This window comes from Dermacentor variabilis, unplaced genomic scaffold (assembly GCF_050947875.1).
Source record: "Dermacentor variabilis isolate Ectoservices unplaced genomic scaffold, ASM5094787v1 scaffold_14, whole genome shotgun sequence".
Classification (NCBI taxonomy): Eukaryota; Metazoa; Arthropoda; class Arachnida; order Ixodida; family Ixodidae; genus Dermacentor; species Dermacentor variabilis.
This window is the reverse complement of record NW_027460302.1, coordinates 13,766,023-13,788,100: the sequence shown is the minus strand read 5'-3', so window position 1 is coordinate 13,788,100 and position 22,078 is coordinate 13,766,023. Positions and strand designations below refer to the sequence as shown.

Genomic DNA, 22,078 nt, shown 5'->3' with positions numbered 1-22,078 from the left:
CTTTTCGTGATCTATGAAAGCCATATCGAGACGCTGATTATACTCTGCAGATTTCTCGATTACCAGATTGATGACATGGATGTGATCCATTGTAGAGTATCCCTTCCTGAAACCTGCCTGTGCCCTTGGTTGACTAAAGTTTAGTGTTGCCCTTTTTCTATTGGAGATTATCGTGGTGAATATTTTATATAATATTGGACGTAAGCTAATGGGCCAAAAATTTTTTAATTCTTTAACGTCACCCTTTTTGTGGATTAGTATAATGTTTGCATTCTTCCAGTTTTCTGGGACCCTTGAAGTTGATAGACACTTCGTTAGAGAGCTGCCAGTTTTCCAATCATTATGTCTCCTCCATCTTTGATTAAATTGACCGTTATTCCATCTTCTCCTGCCACTTTTCCCCGTTTCATGTCTTGCTAGGCCCTTCTCATTTCATCGCTAGTTATCGGAGTCTTTGCAACCTGTTCATTATGGCTTCGAATGGAGCTCATATCATCATCATCTTGTATGTTTCATGTCCACTGCAGGACAAAGGCCTCTCCCTGTGATCTCCAATAATCCCTGTCCTGCGCCAACTGATTCCAGATAGCGCCCGCAAATTTTCTAATTTCATCGCTCCACCTAGTCTTCTGCCGTCCTCAACTGCATTTCCCTGCTCTTGGTACCCATTCTGTAACCCTAATGGTCCAACGGTAATCTAACCGGCACATTACATGACCTGCCCAGCTCCATTTTTTTCTCTTGATGTCAATTAGAATATCATCTATACCCATTTGCACTTTGATCAAAACTGCTCTCTTTCTGTCTCTTAACGTTATGCCTAGCAATCTTTGTTTCATCGCTCTTTACGCGGTCCTTAACTTGTTTTCGAGCTTCTTTGTCAGTCTCCAAGTTTCTGCCCCATATGTCAACACTGGTAAAATGCACTGATTGTACACCTTCCTTTTCAATTATAATTGTAAGCTTCCAGTGAAGAGCTGGCAATGTCTGTCATATGTAATCCAACCCATTTTTATTCTATGAATTTCCTTCTCATGATCAGGGTTCCCAGTGATTAATTGACCTAAGTAAACATACTCCTTCACAGAATCTAGAGGCTGACTGGCGATCCTGAACTCTTGTTCTTTTGCACGGCTATTCATCATTATCTTTGTCTTCTGTATATTAATCTTCAATCCCACTCTTACACTCTCTCTGTTAAGGTCCTCAATCATTTGTTGTAACTCGTCTGCATTTTACTGAATAGAACAATGCCACTGGCAAACCGAAGGTTGCCAAGATATTTTTCGTCAATCCTTACTCCTAAGCCTTCCCAGTTTAATAGCTTGAATTCTTCTTCCAAGCATGCAGTGAATAGCATTGGAGAGATTGTCTCTCTCTGTCTGACCCCTTTCTTTACAAGTATCTTCCCGCTTTTTTTTTTTTTTTGTAGAATTAAGGTAGCTGTAGAACCTCTGTAGATATTTTCCAAGGTATTTACATAAGCATTCTGTACTCCTTCGTTATGTAATGCCTCTATGACTGCTGGTATCTCTACTGAATCAAATGCCTTTTCGTAATCAATGAAAGCCATATAGAGAGGCTTATTGTACTCTGCAGATTTCTCAATAACCTGGTTAATAACACGGATGTGATCTATTGTAGAGTACCCCTTCCTGAAGCCAGCCCAGTCCCTTCGTTGACTAACGTCCAATTTAGCCCTTATTCTATTGGAGATTATTTTGGTAAATATTTCATATAATACTGGGAGTAAGCTAATGGGCCTATAATTTTTCAATTATTTAATGTCTCCCTTTTTGTGGATTATTATCATGTTTGCATTCTTCCAGTTTTCTGGGACCCTTACAGTCGATAGACACTTCGTATAAAGAGCTGCCAGTTTCAGAAGCCTTATGTCTCCTCCATCTTTGACTAAATCTACTGTTATTCCATCTTCTCCAGCCGCTCTTCCTCGTTTCATTTCTTGCAAGGCCCTTCTGACCTCATCGCTAGTTATAGGAGGAGTTTCTATATCCTGTTTATTACTGTTTCCAATGGGGGTATCCTGACTTCTCTGGGTATTGTACAGGTCAGTATAGAATTCTTCCACTTTTTTTACCATATCTCCGAGATTGCTGATATTACACAGCTTATCTTTCAGTGCATACTCTTAGTTTGTCCTATGCCAAGTTTCTTTCTCACTGATTTCAGGCTGCATCCATTTTTTACGGCTTCTTCAGTCTTTCTCAGGTCATAGTTTCGAATATCACTTATTTTCACCTTGTTGATAAGTTTTGACAGTTCCGTAAATTTTATCTTATCTCTTGAGTTGGATACTTTTATTCTTTGTAGTTTCTTTATTAGGTTCTTTGTTACTTAGGAGAGCTTGCCTACTGGTTGCCTTGGTGCCTTGCCTCCCACTTCAATTGCTGCCCCTTGAAGCTAGCCTAGTTATGGTTTCATTCATTAGCTCTATGTCATCATCATCTCTCTGTTCTAAGGCTGCATATTTGTTTGCAAGTACCAGCCTGAATTTGTTTGCTTTTACCTTTACTGCCTCTACGTTAACCTGTTCCTTCTTGACCAATTTTGCTCTTTCTCTCTTGAAATTGAAATGAATCCTACCCTTCACTAATGTATGATCAGTGCTCTTTACTCTACCTATCACTTTTACATCCTGCACTATGCTGGGATCGGCAGATAGTATGAAATCAATTTCGTTTCTTGTTTCACCATAAGGGCTTTTCCAAGTCCGCTTTCACTTGCTACGCTTCCTGAAAAATGTATTCATTACGCGAAGCTTATTTCTTTCTGCGAATTCTATCAACATCTCTCTTCTAGCATTCCTAGAATCGTCGCCATATTTGCCAATTGCTTGTTCACTAGCCTGCTTTTTCCCCACTTTTGCATTGAAGTTGCCCGTTACTACAGTATACCGAGTTTGCACTTTTCTCATCGCTAATTCAACATATTCATAGAACTTATCTACTTTCTCATCGTCGTGACTGGTTGTTGGAGCGTAGTCTTGTACTACCTTTAATCTATGCCTCTTATTAAGTTCAATTATGACTACTGCCACCCTCTCATCATTGCTGTAAAATTTGTCAATGTTGCCTGTTGTGTCCTTACAGATTAGGAATCCTACCCTGTATTGCTTCTTACCTGAGAAACGTCTACAGCAGAGAACATGGCCGTTAGTCAGCACTGTATAAGCCTCTCCAGTTCTTCTGATCTAACTAAGGCCGATGATATCCCAAGCAATGTCTGATAGTTCCTCAAAGAGTCCTGCTACGCTAGCCTCACTCGACAGAGTTCGGGTGCTAAAGGTTGATAGGATCAGTTTCACAGGCATCTCATAGGCAAACATAATCCACGGGAGTCTATGGAATTTAGGTCGGGCCCATGAACGCCTCACATAACAGCTGGGAAAATGAACATATCAGTGGGTTTGCATATTTTAGATATTGCACTTTTTACACCCTACATATTTGGCTACACAGACAACGAAAAGGGCACACAGAAGTAATGAGTAACTGTTTAAAGTGGATACAGATCCTAGAAGGCAACAGGATACAATAATATGCAGATAATACAAATACAACCCAATACAAATAATGCAACTAATATACATATCGAACAATAGCACGGATTTTTCAATATGCTTGCATTGAGCATGTGCATTTATTGCAATAGCAATAAATTGAACGTCCTGGCATATTTCCGCCATCGGCATCGCCGTGGTGTTCTGTATAAAGGCGAAGTGTGATAACATTGTGGCCACGCATTGTATGGTGTGGGTGCGAGTGGAAGTGTGCGAGGGTGAGCTGAGGATGGTGGATCAATCTCATGTGTGCAAGGGAGGAAGGCCCTTGCAGTCTTTCGCTGCATGCAAGGCACTGAGGGGGTTGGGGGGTCCACTGTGACGGCGGCTGTCTATGGCACAGCTGAGTGCAGCCTCATAGGCTCTATCTGGAAAGCAATCTACGATGAGTACACAGCCTAGGTGTGCCGAAGACCGATACCTTCATGTGTGGTGTGTTCATATGGCTCAGCTCGTGTTGAATCGAGGCGCAGCACAAAGGTCAATTCGCTCACTGTTCCTGCCGCTCTTCATGCCAGTGTTTTGACAGCAAGTGTCTGCAGTGATTGAGTGTGATGTGTTTATGTTTGCCTGTGCGCATGCGATACCACGCTTCTTCATTTATTTAGTAAGTGAATGTTTACGTGTTTATATGGATGATAAAACTACTATCCTTACTTCATATAGCTGTGTAATAATTTGCTATCGCAATCGATGTTTCACCTTTTGGGAGAAACTGTGACTTGCTTTTGAGGTACACCAACATTGTTAAAGATGGTTTGCCTTTTAATGCAGCTCACAAGCAACAGTAAACTTGGAACAGCAAAATCAGAAAAGCAACACACTGTTTGTAGATCACAGTAATATGTTTAGTGACGGTATTCTTGCCAATTTTGCATGCTTGAGAAAAGTGTCTCAATAAGCTTGCTGAACGCAAGTACCCCTCTGGTATACAGCATATTGCACTGCCTCATGAGGGCAGCGCGAGTGCCATTAGAATGCTTCTTTTCTTTCTTTTTCAAACTTGCGTGTCTCTATCTCTCAAAACCATAAATTCTGTTTAAGCAAAAACTTTAACTTTTCTCAATACATGGCGCAACACTCATGAAATCCTAGAATGAGCCAAAATTCCCAAACTTCAATTTCCAACAAAAACATCTCCGCTGTTTGCCTTCATGCAGTGCCTCTCTCACTTGTTGGCAAAGCGGAGCCAGAAGTGGCGGTAGGCGTACAGATGCAGCGGCCGCACACTGAGCAGGATAACAATGTAGCGGAAGTCGAACTTGACCAGGCCAATGCCCCTTCGTGGGTAGAGCACCGGGTCAGAGACATACTTGCATGCCACCTGCAACAAGAGGGTGCATGAGGTACAGTGCGCAGTTTAGGCTTGATATTGTTACGTAAGAAGACGCAGATGAAAAGCTATATACAAGTATATTTAGAATGTAATACGCCGCACTTGGCCAAGAGGCAACAGCCCGCGCTAGCCTCTAATCGTCGTCGTCGTCTTCTTACTGCTCGCCTCTTCGTCATTGGTAATACTATTCCGTAGCACTACCCCCGGCGGCAAAAGCGCCGTCCCGGAGCGACTAAAGGCCGGACTCGGAAGCAGTGTAGTAGGCCTTGAGCCTACTGACGTGCACGACATCACTAGATGCCAGAGTAGATGACGAGGTTGAGCTCACAGGAGCAATTTCGTACGTCACAGGCGTCACCTGGCGCAGCACGCGGTAGGGCCCGGTGTATCGCGAAAGGAGCTTTTCTGAAAGTCCGACATGACGAGAGGGCGACCACAAGAGCACGAGCACACCAGGCGAAAACTGTACGTCACGGTGGCGGGCGTTGTAGTGACGCTGCTGAGTGGTTTGCGAGTCCGTCAGTCGAGCACGGGCAAGCTGGCGTGCGTGGTCGGCGAGGGCGATGGCGTCGCACGCATACTCGGTTGTTGAGATCGCAGCAGGAGGAAGTGCTGTGTCAAGGGGCAAGGTCGGTTCGCGACCGTAGAGTAGATAAAAGGGAGAAAATCCGGCGGTGTTGTGCCGGGAAGAATTATAAGCAAATGTGACGTAAGGAAGGGCAATGTCCCAGTCGTGGTGGTCCTTGGAAACGTACTTGGACAGCATATCGGTAAGAGTACGGTTTAACCGCTCTGTGAGGCCATTGGTTTGAGGATGGTATGAGGTAGTCAGCTTGTGTTGAGTGGAGCAGGAACGTACAATGTCGGCGATAACTTTCGAGAGGAAGTTAAGACCACGATCAGTGAGCAGCTGTCGCAGGGCGCCATGAAGTAAGATAATGCCATGCAAGAGAAAGTTCGCGACGTCAGTGGCGCAACTGGTAGGGAGAGCCCGCGTGATAGCGTACCGGGTGGCGTAATCAGTTGCGACGACTACCCATTTGTTCCCAGAGGATGACGTGGGAAAGGGACCGAGGAGGTCTAATCCAACACGAAAGAATGGTTCCACAGGGACAGTGATCGGCTGGAGATGACCGGCAAGTAGCACCTGAGGTGTTTTCCGACGCTGGCAGGTATCACAGGCAGCAACATAGCATCGGACGGAGCGAGCGAGACCAGGCCAATAGAAGCGGCGGCGGACGCGGTCGTACGTGCGTGTTACGCCAAGATGTCCTGCAGTAGGTGCGTCATGCATCTCAAAGAGCACAGTCTGTCGTAGATGTCTTGGCACGACAAGAAGAAGATCAGATCCGTCAAGGAGGAAGTTCCTTCGGTACAGAATGCTGCCCTGGAGGACATATCGGAGAACGGACGCGTCGGTAGGTGTAGAGCGCAGACGCTCGATGAGTGCTCGAAGCGGTAGGTCTCAGTACTGCTCATCGGCGATGTTAGTGAAGGCAGACACAGAGAAAATGCCATTGGCGGTACTACTGTCGGCGTCGTCAGGCTCGTCTACTTGGTAACAACACAGGCAGTCAGCGTCCTTGTGTATCTTTCAGTGAGCATAACCAGCAAAGCGTGTGATGATCTGTGATAACGGAAAAGGGTCGGCCATATAAGTATGGGCGGAACTTCGCAACCGCCCAAACTAGGGCCAGACATTCACGCTCAGTGATGGAATAGTTGCGCTCGGAGGGTGAGAGGAGCCTGCTGGCATAAGTGATAACACAGTCGTTGCCGCGCTGGCGTTGTGCCAGTACTGCGCCAATTCTGTGACCGCTGGCATCAGTACGGACTTCGGTAGGCGCAGAAGGACCGATATGGGCCAGAACGGGAGGTGTTGTGAGAACGTCGATTAGATGAGAGAATGCAGAGGCCTCGTCTTCGCCCCACTGGAAAGGGGCGTCTTTTTTCAAAAGCTCGGTTAGTGGTCGTGCTATGGCCGCAAAATTTTTCACGAAAAGGCGGAAGTAGGAACAAAGGCCGATGAAGCTGCGCACATCCTTGACACACTTCGGAACAGGGAAGTGCGTAACAGCATGGATCTTGCCTGGGTCCGGTTGCACTCCGTTCACGCCAACGAGATGCCCAAGGACGGTAATCTGGCGACGGCTGAATTTTGATGCGTTCAGTTGCAGACCGGCGCGACGAAAAACGTCCAGGACAGCCGAGAGGCGCTCGAGGTGCGTAGCGAACGTTGGGGAGAATACTATAACGTCGTCCAAGTAGCACAGGCATGTGGACCATTTGAAACCATGAAGAAGGGAGTCCATCATGCGTTCAAGAGTGGCAGGAGCGTTATATAGACCGAACGGCATCACTTTGAATTGATAAAGACCGTCCAAAGTTACAAAAGCAGTCTTCTCGCGGTCGAGATTGTCCACGGCAATCTGCCAGTAGCCGGAGTGGAGGTCAATAGAGGAGAAGTAGCGAGCACCATGGAGGCAGTCAAGGGCGTCATCGATCCGAGGTAGGGGATACACGTCCTTTTTGGTAACCCTGTTAAGGTGCCAATAGTCCATGCAAAAGCGCCATGAGCCATCCTTCTTTTTTACCAGTACAACAGGTGACGCCCATGGACTACATGACGGTTCTATGATGTTCTTGGCAATCATTTTGCGAACTTCTGCGTGAATAACTTGACGTTCAGCCGGTGACGCTCGATACGGGCGGCGATGAATAGGAGGGGCATTGCCGGTATTAATGCGATGTTTAACAGCTGTAGTTTGGGCCAAAGGACGATCGTTAAAGTAAAAGATATCGTTGTAGGAAAACAGAACGCGGTAGAGCTCACGAGCGTGCTCAGACGGCATGTCAGGCGCAATCATTTTTTGTAAGTCGGCGATGGTACAAGTTGTCGACTGCGATGGTAGAGGAGGATCGGCTGAATTGTCGTCTACCTCAATAGATGCTATTGAGTGATCCTCGAATGAGCAAACCTGGGCCAGAGACATCCCGCGTGGCAGCACTTTTGTCGTCAAGCCAAAATTGACCACTGGCAGGCAGACGCAATTCACCGTAATAGATAGAACGGTATGAGGTACCGTGATGCCATGTGTAAGGAGGACGTCCGCATAGGAGCCGCGATATAGTGACTGTCGGGAACTGGTGGGGATGACACTAGGTCAACGTTTATTTATTTCCCGTGCAATGATCATACCCCGAACATGCCGCAGCGATATGTTGTGTGCCAAGTGTACCTAGTAATAACCGCGCTTACCATCTCTCGAATGCTAGGCAAACGGCTCTTCAAGACAAAGCAGGCGGTCTGCATGCACCAACCATTCTTAAGCAGATGCCCCATTTCATTCCTTCCATCACTTTCCGCACTAGCATGCCAAAAAAAACAAAGCTACAACCAAACATGCCTTTATTAGGTGCAGGTTTTATAATGGTTGTGGTCAACAACAACAACAACAACAAAAACAAAAAAGGTGCCTTTCGATTCTTCTCGTCTGCCCTCGTGGGCATGCAACAAATCGCGAGCGGCAATGATAAGAGCCACGTTTACACTAATATGTTATAAAAGTGTACCCTATGCATACGCCGACGCTCGTAACACAGCTCAGATATTCCCCCACCCATAGCAGAAACATGCCGTATTTGGATAGTAGTGAAGAAAAATGGCGCAGTTTCCGCAGCATGCCCGCGATGTGTTTCTATGTCACTGGCAGCTAAGTGCGCCCATGTTTTTGTCCCCTAAAAGTGGACATGGCTACGTTATTGCCGCAAACTTGCCGATATTAACAACATTATTCATTACTGATACGGAAGAAACTGTTTGAATGCCTGTAATGGACTCACGAGAAGAAAAAGATCGCGTTCTGCACGTTTGGCTTGCTCCGCTGGCCGCCATTTTGTTTTGGTGTCCCGCACTACATACAGTGGCAGCCACCTATTTGTTGACCTGCTGTCATCTCGCAGCAAACGCTGAACAAAAAAATTAATTTTTTTTTTCGCAGGAAACTTGACTCCTGCACTGATCGCACCCCTGAATTTGCGTCAAATTTTTTTTACAAGAAAGTGCGATCATTATGCGAGTAAATACAGTATTTCATTAAACTTTTTTTAGTGTGACGTTCCACTGTCATGCACATTTCTTAAACACAGCACCACTGTAGTCAGCCTACTGTAAAGGCCAACTGTAACAGAAGAAAGTAGATGTTGTTGATGCAGAAGCTGAAAAAAAGACTGCAGAACCCCTGACGATGATAGTCAATGTAAGCCAATGCAGTAGAATCCTGCTGATCCGTTCCTCCTTCATACGTTTTCCCGTGTAAATGTATAATGCTGCTAAAGCCCAGTCCCCGCAAAAGGCTCACAGACTACAGACTACAGACTACAGACTACAGACTCACAGACTATCAGAATACATACCCAGCCTAATACCCTAGGTGCGCGCTTCCAACCACCACCAACATGCACTTTTGTTGAAGTGCCACGGTCTTATAGTAGGTGTGGTCCTGGTGGAAATTTCAGAAATTTTGGACACTTTACAGAGCGCCATTTGATATTCGCATTCTGCTTGCTCAACCACGTGCTAATTTGCCACAGAAACAACCAATCGAAATTTTAGTTTTAAAATGTCGCCAGCATGGTTGTTGGCCATATTGCTGGCTCCTCTCAAAACCGATACTAGCAAAGCCTAATCGATCCAGTAGTCACTGACTACACCCAAACCACAGGGCAAGCCAAGCCAAACCGTTAAGTGTTGAAAGTTTGGCTGCATTTTATTTATTTATCTATTCAAGTACCTCCATATCGCCCTGGTGGGCGTCACAGTAGGGGGGACGAGGCAAAATAAAGGAATACTTGACAGCACCAAACTTGTAAATTGAATAAATAAAGGCATAAAATGCAGCGTTCTGATAAGCATTACAGTAAAAGGTGTGGCAAGATAGACAAACACTTTGTTGCACCGAAGTAATAAATAAACATAAGCAACAAACATGGGAAATCAATTAGTGAACAAAAAGGAAATGAACAAGCCACACAAACTGACTAAGCATATAGGAAAATCTTGCACGATCAGCATCAGTTTCAACAATGTCAGGACCCAGCCGGTTGCACTCACTGATAGTAAGTCCTGAAAAAAGTCCTTATAAACAGCCGTGCAGGTGAAAATTTCTTTAATTTTTAAGCTGCGATCTCATCGCTCAGACATGTAACTCGGTGCCTGTATATATTTACTTTTATAATGGTGTTTCATTGTACAGTATGTCCCGCAAAAATACGAGGCGAAATCATTCAGAAGTTGCCTAGAATCCTGGGCACCTTCTTCAAGCGGTTTGCACCGACAAAGGCAGTGATTAAGAGAGGGAAGAGTCCCACATTGGACTACCGCGAAGCAACCCGCGATTATTAAGCTGTCACAGCTCGGTCGACTTTGTTTCTGTTGCCAGGGGATGGAGATTCAATGCATGCATTGACTGTAACTTCATCTATCCGTAGTGACAGTATGACAATGGTTGAAATACAGTTAAACCTCGATATAACAAACTAGGTAAAATAAGCAATTTGCTTCGTTACATTGAAATTTTCATATATTGCACTTCAACCTTTATACAAATAACTACAGTCACCAATCAATTTTTTTTACATAGAAATGGGCTACAGAATATTCCAAATTATCGGGCAGTCGAAAAAAGCAAGTTTGAATGAGCAAGGAATTAATTTTCATCAATTTGGGATTCACGCCATGTCGACTATATCTTCATGTCGGTGGTACGAATTAAGCAAAGCCAGCTACACTTTTGCGTGCACTCCACACCCATGGCTGATAGTGTCACCCGCACTAAGACGACACTATCAGGAAAAGAGCCGGCAGCGGGAAGCGAATGCTTCATCAACAACAGGTCACTAAAACTCGAAATTATGCAACCTCCTATACTAAATGCGCAATAAGGCAGCTTACATGATGCCATGCTGTGTCGGCACGCCCACTCTTTGCACACGAGTCAGATTATCTCTAAAGCGGATGCGCGGATGTGTATACGCTCAGCCGCACTTTCAGCCATGCACAGCGCAGCCACAAATGAGATGGGCCCCTGGAATCACAACGCATGTTTGATCACATTACCACGAGCGCGGTCCCCTCCCCTTCTTTCCCTTTGCTAGCACGGGAAGGCGGCACTCAAAAAGCCACCATCTTTCTTCTCTCACCCTCACACACTTTCACTCGCACCTGAAGTGCAAAGTGCGCGGGGTGTGATAGGATCTTATCGCACTTGGACTTTGATAGGATTGATAGGATCTTATCGCACTTGGACAGAACATGATGCGGCTCAACTTCGGCACTCATTCTTATCCTACCGCATGCGATTTGAGAGTTGCATTTGCAAGCAGCCGCTTTTAATTCAACCATTTAACCATTTGCATCCCTGGAAGTTTCCATTTATTGTCTCGTCATTCCTTTGCAGTGAAAGCGAAATTTCGTTATATTGAAATCGCATAAAAACACACTTCTTATATTGAGGTTCCAAATACAGTTGAACCAGACTATATCGAATCCGTTTACATGGAATTATTCTCTACATCGAACAATTCCTGTGCACGGTATAGTTACAATAGGTATATATCGCAAAAATTATGCTTGCATTGAACAAAAATAGCAGCGGCTCCCGATATATCGAACATCAAGTGGCAGAAAAATGCCTCCAGAAGTTGGCTTTCCCTTGCGGTGGCGGGGAAACCCGGTGGCGCGGCTCCATCCAACCACTCTCCCTACCATGACCGCGCTGCCTCGGGTGAGCCATCGACACCCCCCTGCAAAAAGTGATCCTGGCGCGCCCGCAGCGCTTGCTCAGACAGCCAATCAGAGGCTCTTATGCCCTCGTCGTACAAGATGGTGAAAGTACGAGTTGTCTCACCGCTTTTCTGGTTCATTGTGCGTGCACCTTGTGGGCCTTCTCCTGCAGTGTTGCTCTGATGAAGCGGCAGAATTCGCCTTTCGTCGTGAAGCTTGAAATCATAAATCGGGTTGAATGTGGTGAGAAGTCGGATGTCCCCGCAGTGTGCAGGATTCAAAGGAGTACTATCAGCATGATCTTGAAGAATAAGTGGGCTAAAGTGGCCAAACTCGTGACCCGGTGCCCGTGCCGCCCGACGCATACGCATGGCCGTGTACAAGTGACTCATCCGAAATCGTTTCAGCCGTGCCAGCTTCCGCGTAACTCAGTGATGACTGTCAATTCTGATCAATGCAAAACGAAGCCGTTAGCGGTGTTGCCGAAGTTTGGTGCGAGCTGTCAAAATTTCTGGAAGCTGTTGACGAATCGACAGCGGACGAGTTTGTGAGTGAACATGATAGTGTCACGACCACAGGAGAGCCTGAAAATGAAGACTAAATTGCCGACATCGTACCGAGCACAAGTGAAAACGGGCACAATGAGGAATGCAACGACGTTCATTTGCCCACATCCTCCGAAGTTATTGGTGCACTCGCACTAGTCCGGTGCTTCTGCGCGAATGCAGAAGGTTGCGGCCTCAGCTGCTCCGACTCCTTAGAGAATGTGAAGAAGTGCGTGCGTCGCAGGCAGCTAAATTTCCTAAGCAGAAGAAAATGCAGGACTATTCCATGCAAAACTAAGCTAGTTTCATCAATAAAGTGATTTTATAAATGGTATGTGCTTTTATGACATCCAATTATTTAGCAGGCCTATATCGAATTATGCTCTATATTGAACTGATTGGCATTTTTCTGCGAGTTCGATATGGCCGGGTGCAACTTTACATCCCACAACCTTCGCATTTCACGTGCGATGTTCTACCAATTGAGCTACCGGGGTGCCGTTTTCCCGTGCACTTTCTTGGGTATTTATGTTACCTAGTGGAACCCTCGGAGTGTTAGCCAGCGGCCCCGCTTGCATACCTTGGCGGCGGATGTGGAACATCCTTTCTGCCGCAGGCGTTACGAGAACGTATCTTTTTGGGTGGAGGCAACTGGTCAATAAACCCACACATGCTACCTGAAGGCATCAATGTTGCCAGATCTCGGAGATGTATGAGATGGACGAGTGAGCAGCAGGGTGGACGGACGCATGCTATGGACTATATTGTGAAAGACAAAGCAGTGCTACGGTTCTTCGTGGTTCAGAAGATGAGAGGGATAAAGATGACTTAATGCTCGTCAAGCTAGAGTCACGGTGATAATCTCTGACAATAAAGCAGGCGGCGTGGTTTTGAACAGACTCGAGAGTTGCGATTAGGTAAGCTTGATGGGGTGACCAGATAGGGGCTGCGAATTCCAGTTGTGGCCTTACAAATGTCTGATAGGCGATTTGTCTAGTGAGGGCAGGAGCAACGCACAGGTTACGTTTAAGATAACTGAGCGAACGTGAGACTTTAGCAGTTGTGACGGGGTTCTTATCCAGTGAGTAATCGAAAGTGGAAAATGTCTTTTGGCTGGCGAATATTATTCATCATCATCATCAGCCTGGTTACGCCCACTGCAGGGCAAAGGCCTCTCCCATACTTCTCCAACTACCCCGGTCATGTACTAATTGTGGCCATGTTGTCCCTCCAAACTTCTTAATCTCATGCGACCACCTAACTTTCTGCCGCCCCCTGCTACGCTTCCCTTCCCTTGGAATCCAGTCCGTAACCCTTAATGACCATCGGTTATCTTCCCTCCTCATTACATGTCCGGCTTTTCTTTTTTCTACATTTCTTTTTCTTGATTTCAACTAAGATATCATTTACCTGCGTTTGTTCCTTCACCCAATCTGCTCTTTTCTTATCCCTTAAAGTTACACCCATCATTCTTCTTTCCATAGCTCATTGCGTCGTCCTCAATTTCAGCAGAACCCTTTTCGTAAGCCTCCAGGTTTCTGCCTCATACGTGAGTACTGGTAAGACACAGCTGTTATACACTTTTCTCTTCAGGGATAGTGGCAACCTGCTGTTCATGATTTGAGAATGCCTGCCAAACGCCCCCCAGCCCATTCTTATTCTTCTGGTTATTTCAGTCTCATGATCCGGATCCGTGGTCACTACCTGCCCTAAGTAGATGTATTCCCTTACCACTTCCAGTGCATCGCTACCTATCGTAAACTGCTGTTCTCTTCCGAGACTGTTAAACATTATTTTACTTTTCTGCAGATTAATTTTCAGACCCACCCTTCTGCTTTGCCTCTCCAGGTCAGTGAGCATGCATTGCAGTTGGTCTCCTGAGTTACTAAGCAAGGCAATATCATCAGCGAATCTAAAGTTGCTAAGGTATTCTCCATCAACTTTTATCCCCAATTCTTCCCACTCCAGGTCTCTGAATACTTCCTGTAAACATGCTGTCAATAGCATTGGAGAGATCGTATCTCCTTATCTGATGCCTTTCTTTATCGGGATTTTGTTGCTTTCTTTATGGAGGACTACGGTGGCTGTGGAGCCGCTATAGATATCTTCCAGTATTTTTACATATGGCTCACCTACACCCTGATTCCGTAATGCCTCCATGACTGCTGAGGTTTCAATTGAATCAAACGCTTTTTCGTAATAAATGAAGGCTATATATAAGGGTTGGTTATATTCTGCACATTTCTCTATCACCTGATTGATAGTGTGTGTAGCAAGTATGTGACACCCCCTCGGGCATAATCTTGGTTTGCCCGCCAAGCTCGGTGGCCCGCTAAAGCTCAGCAGGCAACATTGGTCACCGCACCACAATAAACACCGACGAGCACGGCTGCTCGCCGGTCAGTCATCGTTCAGCACCAGCACGCTGTGGAGCGTCCGTCTATCAAAGGGTGCCACAAGCCCTCCCTTGTTCACGACCCGGGGTGGATCGTGACACTGGCGACGAGGATGGGATCCTCGTGACACTGGCGTCGAGGATGGCGACGAGTACCCACGGAGCGTTCCACGCCGCCGCGAGCACCGAAACACCGCCCCCCGTTGCTATCGCCATGCCGCTGTACGGAAGGCTCGAGCCGTTCGAGGGAGATGGGTCCGCCTGGCAAATTTACGAGGAGCAAGTCCACGTGTTCTTCCGGGCAAACGACACACCCGATGCCAAACAGCGGGAGATTTTCCTGGCCAGCTGCGGGACCTGCGTCTTCAGCCTCCTGCTTGACCTTCTCAAGCCAGCCACGCCGCACGTTAAGACGCTGGGTAAGCTGCTCGCCATACTGCGCTCGCATTTTAACCCAGCACCGTCCACTCTAATGGAGCGTTTCCGCTTCAACAACCGGAGCCACCGGGAAGGAGAGACCCTCGGGCAATTCGTTGCTGCGCTATGAAGGTTAGCGAGTGCCTGCGCTTTCGGGGACCAACTGGACTCGCTGCTCCGGGACCGTTTCGTCTGCGGCATCAACGACCCCGCCATGCAGACGCGACTCCTGGAGCTTCCCGACCTGTCGCTGGACGACACCGTGAAGGCAGCGCTGGCAATGGAAGCTGCCGCCAAGGACGCCGGCGAGATTTCCCGTGCGACTGGCTCACCGTCGACGGAAGCGGCGGTCAACAAGTTCGCGACAAAGAGCAGTACCTGCGATCGCTGTGGTGCTGCCAGTTCACAGTGCCAGTTCTCTCAAGCACAATGCTTTACGTGCAGAAAAACTGGGCACCTGGCACGTGTATGCCAAAGGGGGAGGACGAACAGCCAACAGCAGCAGCAGCCTGATTCAAGCCCAGGTACCAGACAAGCTCACGGCCAGGGTAGCCGTCACAAGCGTATGCAGCGGAGGCGTGTGGCAGCAAGCTCAAGTTCTTCCTCGGCCAGGCTCCACGTTGTGGCCGAGGACCCGCCGATTTTCGACATGTGCCACACAGGCTTTGTACCGTCGTCTGTGCCGCCATACATGCTGACCATCGAAATCTGCGGGCACCCCATTTCCATGGAGCTGGACACAGGGGCCAGCATGTCTGTAATGGCCGGGAAGCTCTTCAAGCATGCTTTCCCCGGCGTGTCCGTCGAGGCTTCGGGCGTGATGCTGCGCAGCTCCTCCGGGCAACTCTCCCAGGTCCAGGGTCAGGCACAGGTCAGCGACAGGGAGGCAACCCTTCCCCTTTACTTAAGGAAGGGGTCGTCGCCGACGCTGCTGGGCCGAAACTGGATTCATGCACTGGGCATTTGTCTGCCAGAGTACCTGGAAGCCAGCCTGCATGTGGTGCAGAGCTGCCAAATCTGCCAAGAGCATCAGCGAGCCTCGCGTAATGTGGAAAGCACCCCCTGGCCGTTCCCACAGAGACCCTGGTCCCGCCTACACGTGGATTTTGGGGGCTCTGGCGGTGGTGGCGGAGCAGCCTCCCTGCCCTTGGAGGACCTGCAGAGCCAGCTCGAGGAACAGCGGGAGCTGGCATCGGCACGGCTGCTGGAGCTGGAGCAGCTTCAGCTTGACCACAAGGAGGCCCTGAAGACGGTGGAGCAGCTGCGGCTAGAGCTGCGGTCGCTGCCTGAGAGCCTGGTGGTGAGGACGGCCAAGTACAAGTGCCTACAGAGCCAGTTCTCCGTGCTGTGCAACGAGAGCATGCAACTCAAGACTCAGCTGGACGAGTGTCGCTCCTTGTTGTCGACAGCCAAAAACTCACACCTTCGCCACATTGAGCAGATGGAAAGCGAGGAGCTGGTTGTCCAGAAGAATCTTTGCTCGGAGGTCATCTGCCTCGAGGACAACATCGCACAGATTCGTCGAGAGTACGAGAATCTACGCATTGAGTTTGAGGCTTCGTCGGTGTCCAGCGAGCAGGCTCAGCCAATCAACCGGGAGATGCGGCACATTATGACGAGCCTGCAGAGCAGCAACAGGCAGCTCAAGAGCGAGGTCTCCCGCAGCAAGCGCAAGCTGCGCAAGGCCCAATCAGAGACACAGAAGCTGAAGCAGAAGGCTGCAGACCAAGGATGCCGTCCTGGGCCTTTGCCAGAGTCGGGAGCTCCAGTTTCCGCCAGTCCGTCCTGGCCCACCCTGGTCTGCGGGACAGGTGGTGTCTCCTGCCAGCGCCTCATCGCTGCTCGTCCGCATGCCAGATGGGGCCATGTGGCACAGACACGCCGACCATGTCAGGCCTTGCCTCGGGACCTGGCCAGCACCCTCGACTGCCACTGAGTTCCAGCCCGCAGGAGGACTAGCAGCAGCACCAGTCGCTTCCAGCGGAGTACCACCCACCTCGGAGGCGGCAACCGTAGCCTGTGGTGCGGCACCCCTTGGACCGGTGTTGAGCCCAGCACCACTTGCAAGGCCGACCACTACGAACCCTCCGGATGGAGCAAGGCTGGCTCAGGCAGCACCCGGCGTTGCCACAACCGACCCGTCAACATCGGTGCCCAGGCAGAGTACTCGACGGCGGAGGCCACCGGGCCGTTACTCGCCTGGATAGCAGGCGCCGTCGACCCAGCTAGGGTGGAGGCAGAGCGTCATATTGTGAACATGGACGTTTGTTTTTCATTTGAGAAACAAACTGGGGGTAAGGGGGGTGTAGCAAGTATGTGACGCCCCCTCGAGCATAATCTTGGTTCGCCCGCCAAGCTCGGTGGCCTGCTAAAGCTCGGCAGGCAACAATGGTCACTGCACCACAATAAACACCGACGAGCACGGCTGCTCGCCGGTCAGTCATCGTTCAGCGCCACCACGCTGTGGAGCGTCCGTCTATCGGAGGGTGCCACAAGCCTTCCCTTGTTCATGACCCGGGCTGGATCGTGGATCACGACCGGGGTGGATCACGACCCGGATATGGTCGATTGTTGAGTAGCCTTTACGGAATCCTGCCTGGTCCTTTGGTTGACAGAAGTCTAAGGTGTTCCTGATTCTATTTGCGATTACCTTAGTAAATACTTTGTAGGCAACGGACAGTAAGCTGATCGGTCTATAATTTTTCAAGTCTTTGGCGTCCCCTTTCTTATGGATTAGGATTATGTTAACGTTCTTCCAAGATTCCGGTACATTCGAGGTCATGAGGCATTGTGTATATAGGGTGGCCAGCCTTTCTAGGACAATGTTCCCCCCATCCTTCAACAAATCTGCTGTTACCTTATCCTCCCCAGCTGCCTTCTCCCTTTGCATAGCTCCCAAGGCGTTCTTTACTTCCTCCGGTGTTACTTGTGGGATTTCAAGTTTCTCTAGACTATACTCTCTCACATTATCGCCGTGGGTGTTACTGGTACTGTATAAATCTCTATAGAACTCCTCAGCCACTTGAACTATCTCATCCATATTAGTAACGATATTGCCGGCTTTATCTCTTAACGCATACATCTGATTTTTGCCTACTCCTAGTTTCTTCTTCACTGCTTTTAGGCTTAGTTCGCATTTATCAGTGTTTAAGGTCATTTGCCAAGAAGAGCGACGTGACCGGAAGGTGATCAGATTTGACGATAGATCACACAATTGTCTGCGAACAAGCGAATGCATGATGTCATTTTGGATGGCAGGTCGTTAATATAGACCAGAAAAAGTGATGGTCCGAGTACGCTTCCTTGTGGTACACCAGATGTTACAATGCTGATACTGGAAATTAGGTTATCTACCACAGTGAATTGCTTACAGAACGATAAGAAATTTCTCATCCTATATACTGTTTGGAAATCAATGTTTAGGCATGAAAGTTTAGCTATGAGACGGCAATGAGCAACGCGATCGAAAGCCTTAGCGAAATTTATGAAAATGCAATCTGTCTGTGGGCCCGTATCCACGTTTAGGAAAATATCTGTAGTCAGTTCGATTAGTTGCGTTTCACACGATACAGTCGAACCCACTTATAACAATATTCAAGCACCACGAAAATTTCATTGTTATAACCGATAATTGTTACAACCGGGTTGAATGAAAAAATCGAAATAGGGGGATGCCAGAGCTGATGTGAGAAAACTATAATGGCAGGCAGACCAATGCCCCTCCCCGTCCTCCGTCCATTTCCTCCATCAGGCTGCTGATTGTGTTCACTCGTTTAACTGCTTCCTGGGCGTTCTAATCGTGTGTAACAAGCCGCGGCTGTCGGCGTTAAAGAATGGCACTGCTATAAGAACTGTAAAGAGGTGTCACAGGTAGCAAGCGATATGCGAGCACCGCCAAGGCATCGCTTTATTGGCCTCGAACGGGTCTTTTAAAAATTCCTAGAAGGCTGCTGTGGCAGCCTATCAGCTTGAAAAATCCAGAAGGAAAGCTGAGGAGAGATCACCACAAGCATCTCGCCACGTACTTCTCACTGGCTAGCACGAGAAAGGCCTATGTCTGCCAGCCTTGCACGCTATATGCGAAGCTTGCCAACATCTTTCTCCAAGGCATCCAAGTGCTCCACGTAGTGCAGTGGAAGGTTCCTTGTAAAAACGAAGCCCCGGAGGGACTGAATCACCTGCCAGGCCTCCTGTGAGGACCATGTTGAGGTAGCCTGCCCTACCGCATCATTGCTGCCATAGACGCCATCACTATCTGATGTAAGCACATTCACAATGATCGTCTTATCGGTTAGAAGCACTTAGTTTCCAAATCTATAGCCGCACCCTTTCTTTTTACCGGCAACGTTGTGCATTGCCGATGCTCAGAGGGTGGATCAGCCATCTTCCGTTTCGACGGCGAGTCAAGCGAGGCTGAGAAACCACTTGGCCAGGAACGACTACGACGCAACCAACTATGACGAATGTGAGCGATTAAGCTGTCTGCAGAACTGCGCCGAATGAGGAGAGAAGTGGTTCTTGAGAGAAGGAGGACAGGATAGCACTATCTTCTGCAACCCTTGTGGGAGCACAGCTCAGCGCAAGCAGAGAAGCGGAGGGGTGAGTACAGGATCAATGAGGAGCCAGATAGCAACATTTGCACAATCTCATTGCGGCGCAGTTGGCGCAGTCCATTCATGCTTCGGAGGGGGGCAGCGTAAGAGCTATGGGTGCAGCCCGTTTGTGTTCAGAGGGGTGGAAGAAGGGCGACGGGAGAGAGCTGTGGGGAGATGGCTGGAAAATGAGCGTGCGGTGGCTGTTGGAGCAGCAGCCCATCATGCAGCAGCTCGAACTTCTCTTTTTTTTTTTCAAGGATTTCGCATTTCCCTACCTTTCGGCTCGGACACTCAGCGGCCAGACTTCATCGTTATAACCGATAATGCCGCATCGGGGTATAGTAGTAGGCAGGTTATTTCACCATAAAAAAGTTGAAGGTGCAGCAGCTTCTCATTGTTATAACCGATATATTGTTTTAGGCTTCCTCTGCTCTCAGGAATGGAGGAAGCCTAAAAGCAGTGAAGAAGAAACTAGCAATAGGCAAAAACCAGATGTATGCGTTAAGAGACAAAGCCGGCAATATCATTAGTAATATGGATGAGATAGTTCACGCGGCTGAGGAGTTCTATAGAGATTTATACAGTACCAGTGGCACCCACGACGATAATGGAAGAGAAAATAGGCTAGAGGAATTTGAAATCCCACAAGTAACGCCGGGAGGAGTAAAGAAAGCCTTGGGAGCTATGCAAAGGGGGAAGGCAGCTCGGGAGGATCAGGTAACAGCAGATTTGTTGAAGGATGGTGGCAGATTGTTCAAGAAAAACTGGCCACCCTTTATACGCAATGCCTCTTGACTTCGAGCGTACCGGAATCTTGGAAGAACGCTAACACAATCCTAATCCATAAGAACATGGCCAAAGACTTGAAAAATTATAGACTGATCAGCTTACTGTCCGTAGTCTACAAAGTATTTACTAAGGTAATCGCAAATAGAATCAGGAACACGTTAGACTTCTGTCAACCAAAGGACCAGGCAGGATTCCGTAAAGGCTACTCAACAATAGACCATATTCACACTATCAATCAGGTGATAGAGGAATGTGCGGAGTATAACTAACCCTTATATATAGCTTTCATAGATTACGAGAAAGCGTTTGATTCAGTCGAAACCTCAGAAGTCATGGAGGCATTGCGAAATCAAAGTTTAGACGAGCCGTATGTAAAAATACTGACAGATATATATAGCGGCTCCACAGCCACTGTAGTCCTCCATAAACAAAGTAACAAAATTCCAATAAAGAAAGGCATCAGGCAGGGAGACACGATCTCTCCAATGCTATTCACAGCTTGTTTACAGGAGGTATTGAGAGACCTGGATTGGGAAGAATTGGGGATAAAAGTTAATGGAGAATATCTTAGTAACTTGCGATTTGCTGATGATATTGCCTTGCTTAGTAACTCAGGGGACCAATTGCAATGCATGCTCACTGACCTGGAGAGGCAAAGCAGAGGGGTAGGTCTAAAAATGAATCTGCAGAAAACTAAAGTAATGTTTGACAGTCTCAGAAGAGAACAGCAGTTTACAATAGCTAGCGAGGCACTAGAAGCGGTATGAGAATACATCTACTTAGGACAGGTAGTGACCGCAGATCCGGATCATGAGACTGAAATAATCAGAAGAATAAGAATGGGCTGGGGTGCGTTTGGCAGGCATTCTCAGATCATGAACGGCAGGTTGCCATTATCCCTCAAGAGAAAAGTGTATAACAGCTGTGTATTACCAGTACTCACGTACGGGGCAGAAACCTGGAGGCTTACGAAAAGGGTTCTACTTAAATTGAGGACGACGCAATGAGCTATGGAAAGAAGAATGATAGGTGTAACCTTAAGGGATAAGAAAAGAGCAGATTGGGTGAGGGAACAAATGCGAGTTAATGACATCTTAGTTGAAATCAAGAAAAAGAAATGGGCATGGGCAGGACATGTAATGAGGAGGGAAGATAACCGATGGTCATTAAGGGTTACGGACTGGATTCCAAGGGAAGGAAAGTGTAGCAGGGGACGGCAGAAAGTTAGGTGGGCGGATGAGATTAAGAAGTTTGCAGGGACAACATGGCCACAATTAGTACATGACCGGGGTAGTTGGAGAAGTATGGGAGAGGCCTTTGGCCTGCAGTGGGCATAACCAGGCTGATAATGATGAATGATGATTGTTAAAACCGGTAATGTTATAAGTGGTTTCGACTGTAGTCCTTTTCTAAAACCATGCCGATGTTTAAAGAAGAACTTGTTAGTTTCCAAGTGATTTGCTACGTTTCAGATTCAGATTTATTGGTTCCAAAAAAAAAGAAGTAATTATAACATGACAAATATACAGACGAGGGTTCCAAAGTGAAAGAACTGTAGTGGGAGCCTCGGTTAATAATAAAAACATTGATGGTGATATCAATAGTCAGCAAATTAGCGTTATTATAAAGAACGTCTA

At 47.6% G+C, this 22,078-nt stretch overlaps 1 protein-coding gene across 6 annotated transcripts in view; it reads right to left on the bottom strand.

The window, feature by feature from the left end:
* The window catches only part of TTLL12 (Tubulin tyrosine ligase-like 12), a 386,517-nt gene that overhangs the window by 158,119 nt on the left and 206,320 nt on the right, over nucleotides 1-22,078 (bottom strand). For all 6 annotated transcript variants that reach the window (XM_075677907.1, XM_075677908.1, XM_075677909.1 and 3 more), the window contains one exon: nucleotides 4,753-4,904. In XM_075677907.1, coding sequence (XP_075534022.1) covers nucleotides 4,753-4,904 — 152 coding nt within the window. The remainder of the gene's footprint in view (nucleotides 1-4,752; nucleotides 4,905-22,078) is intronic.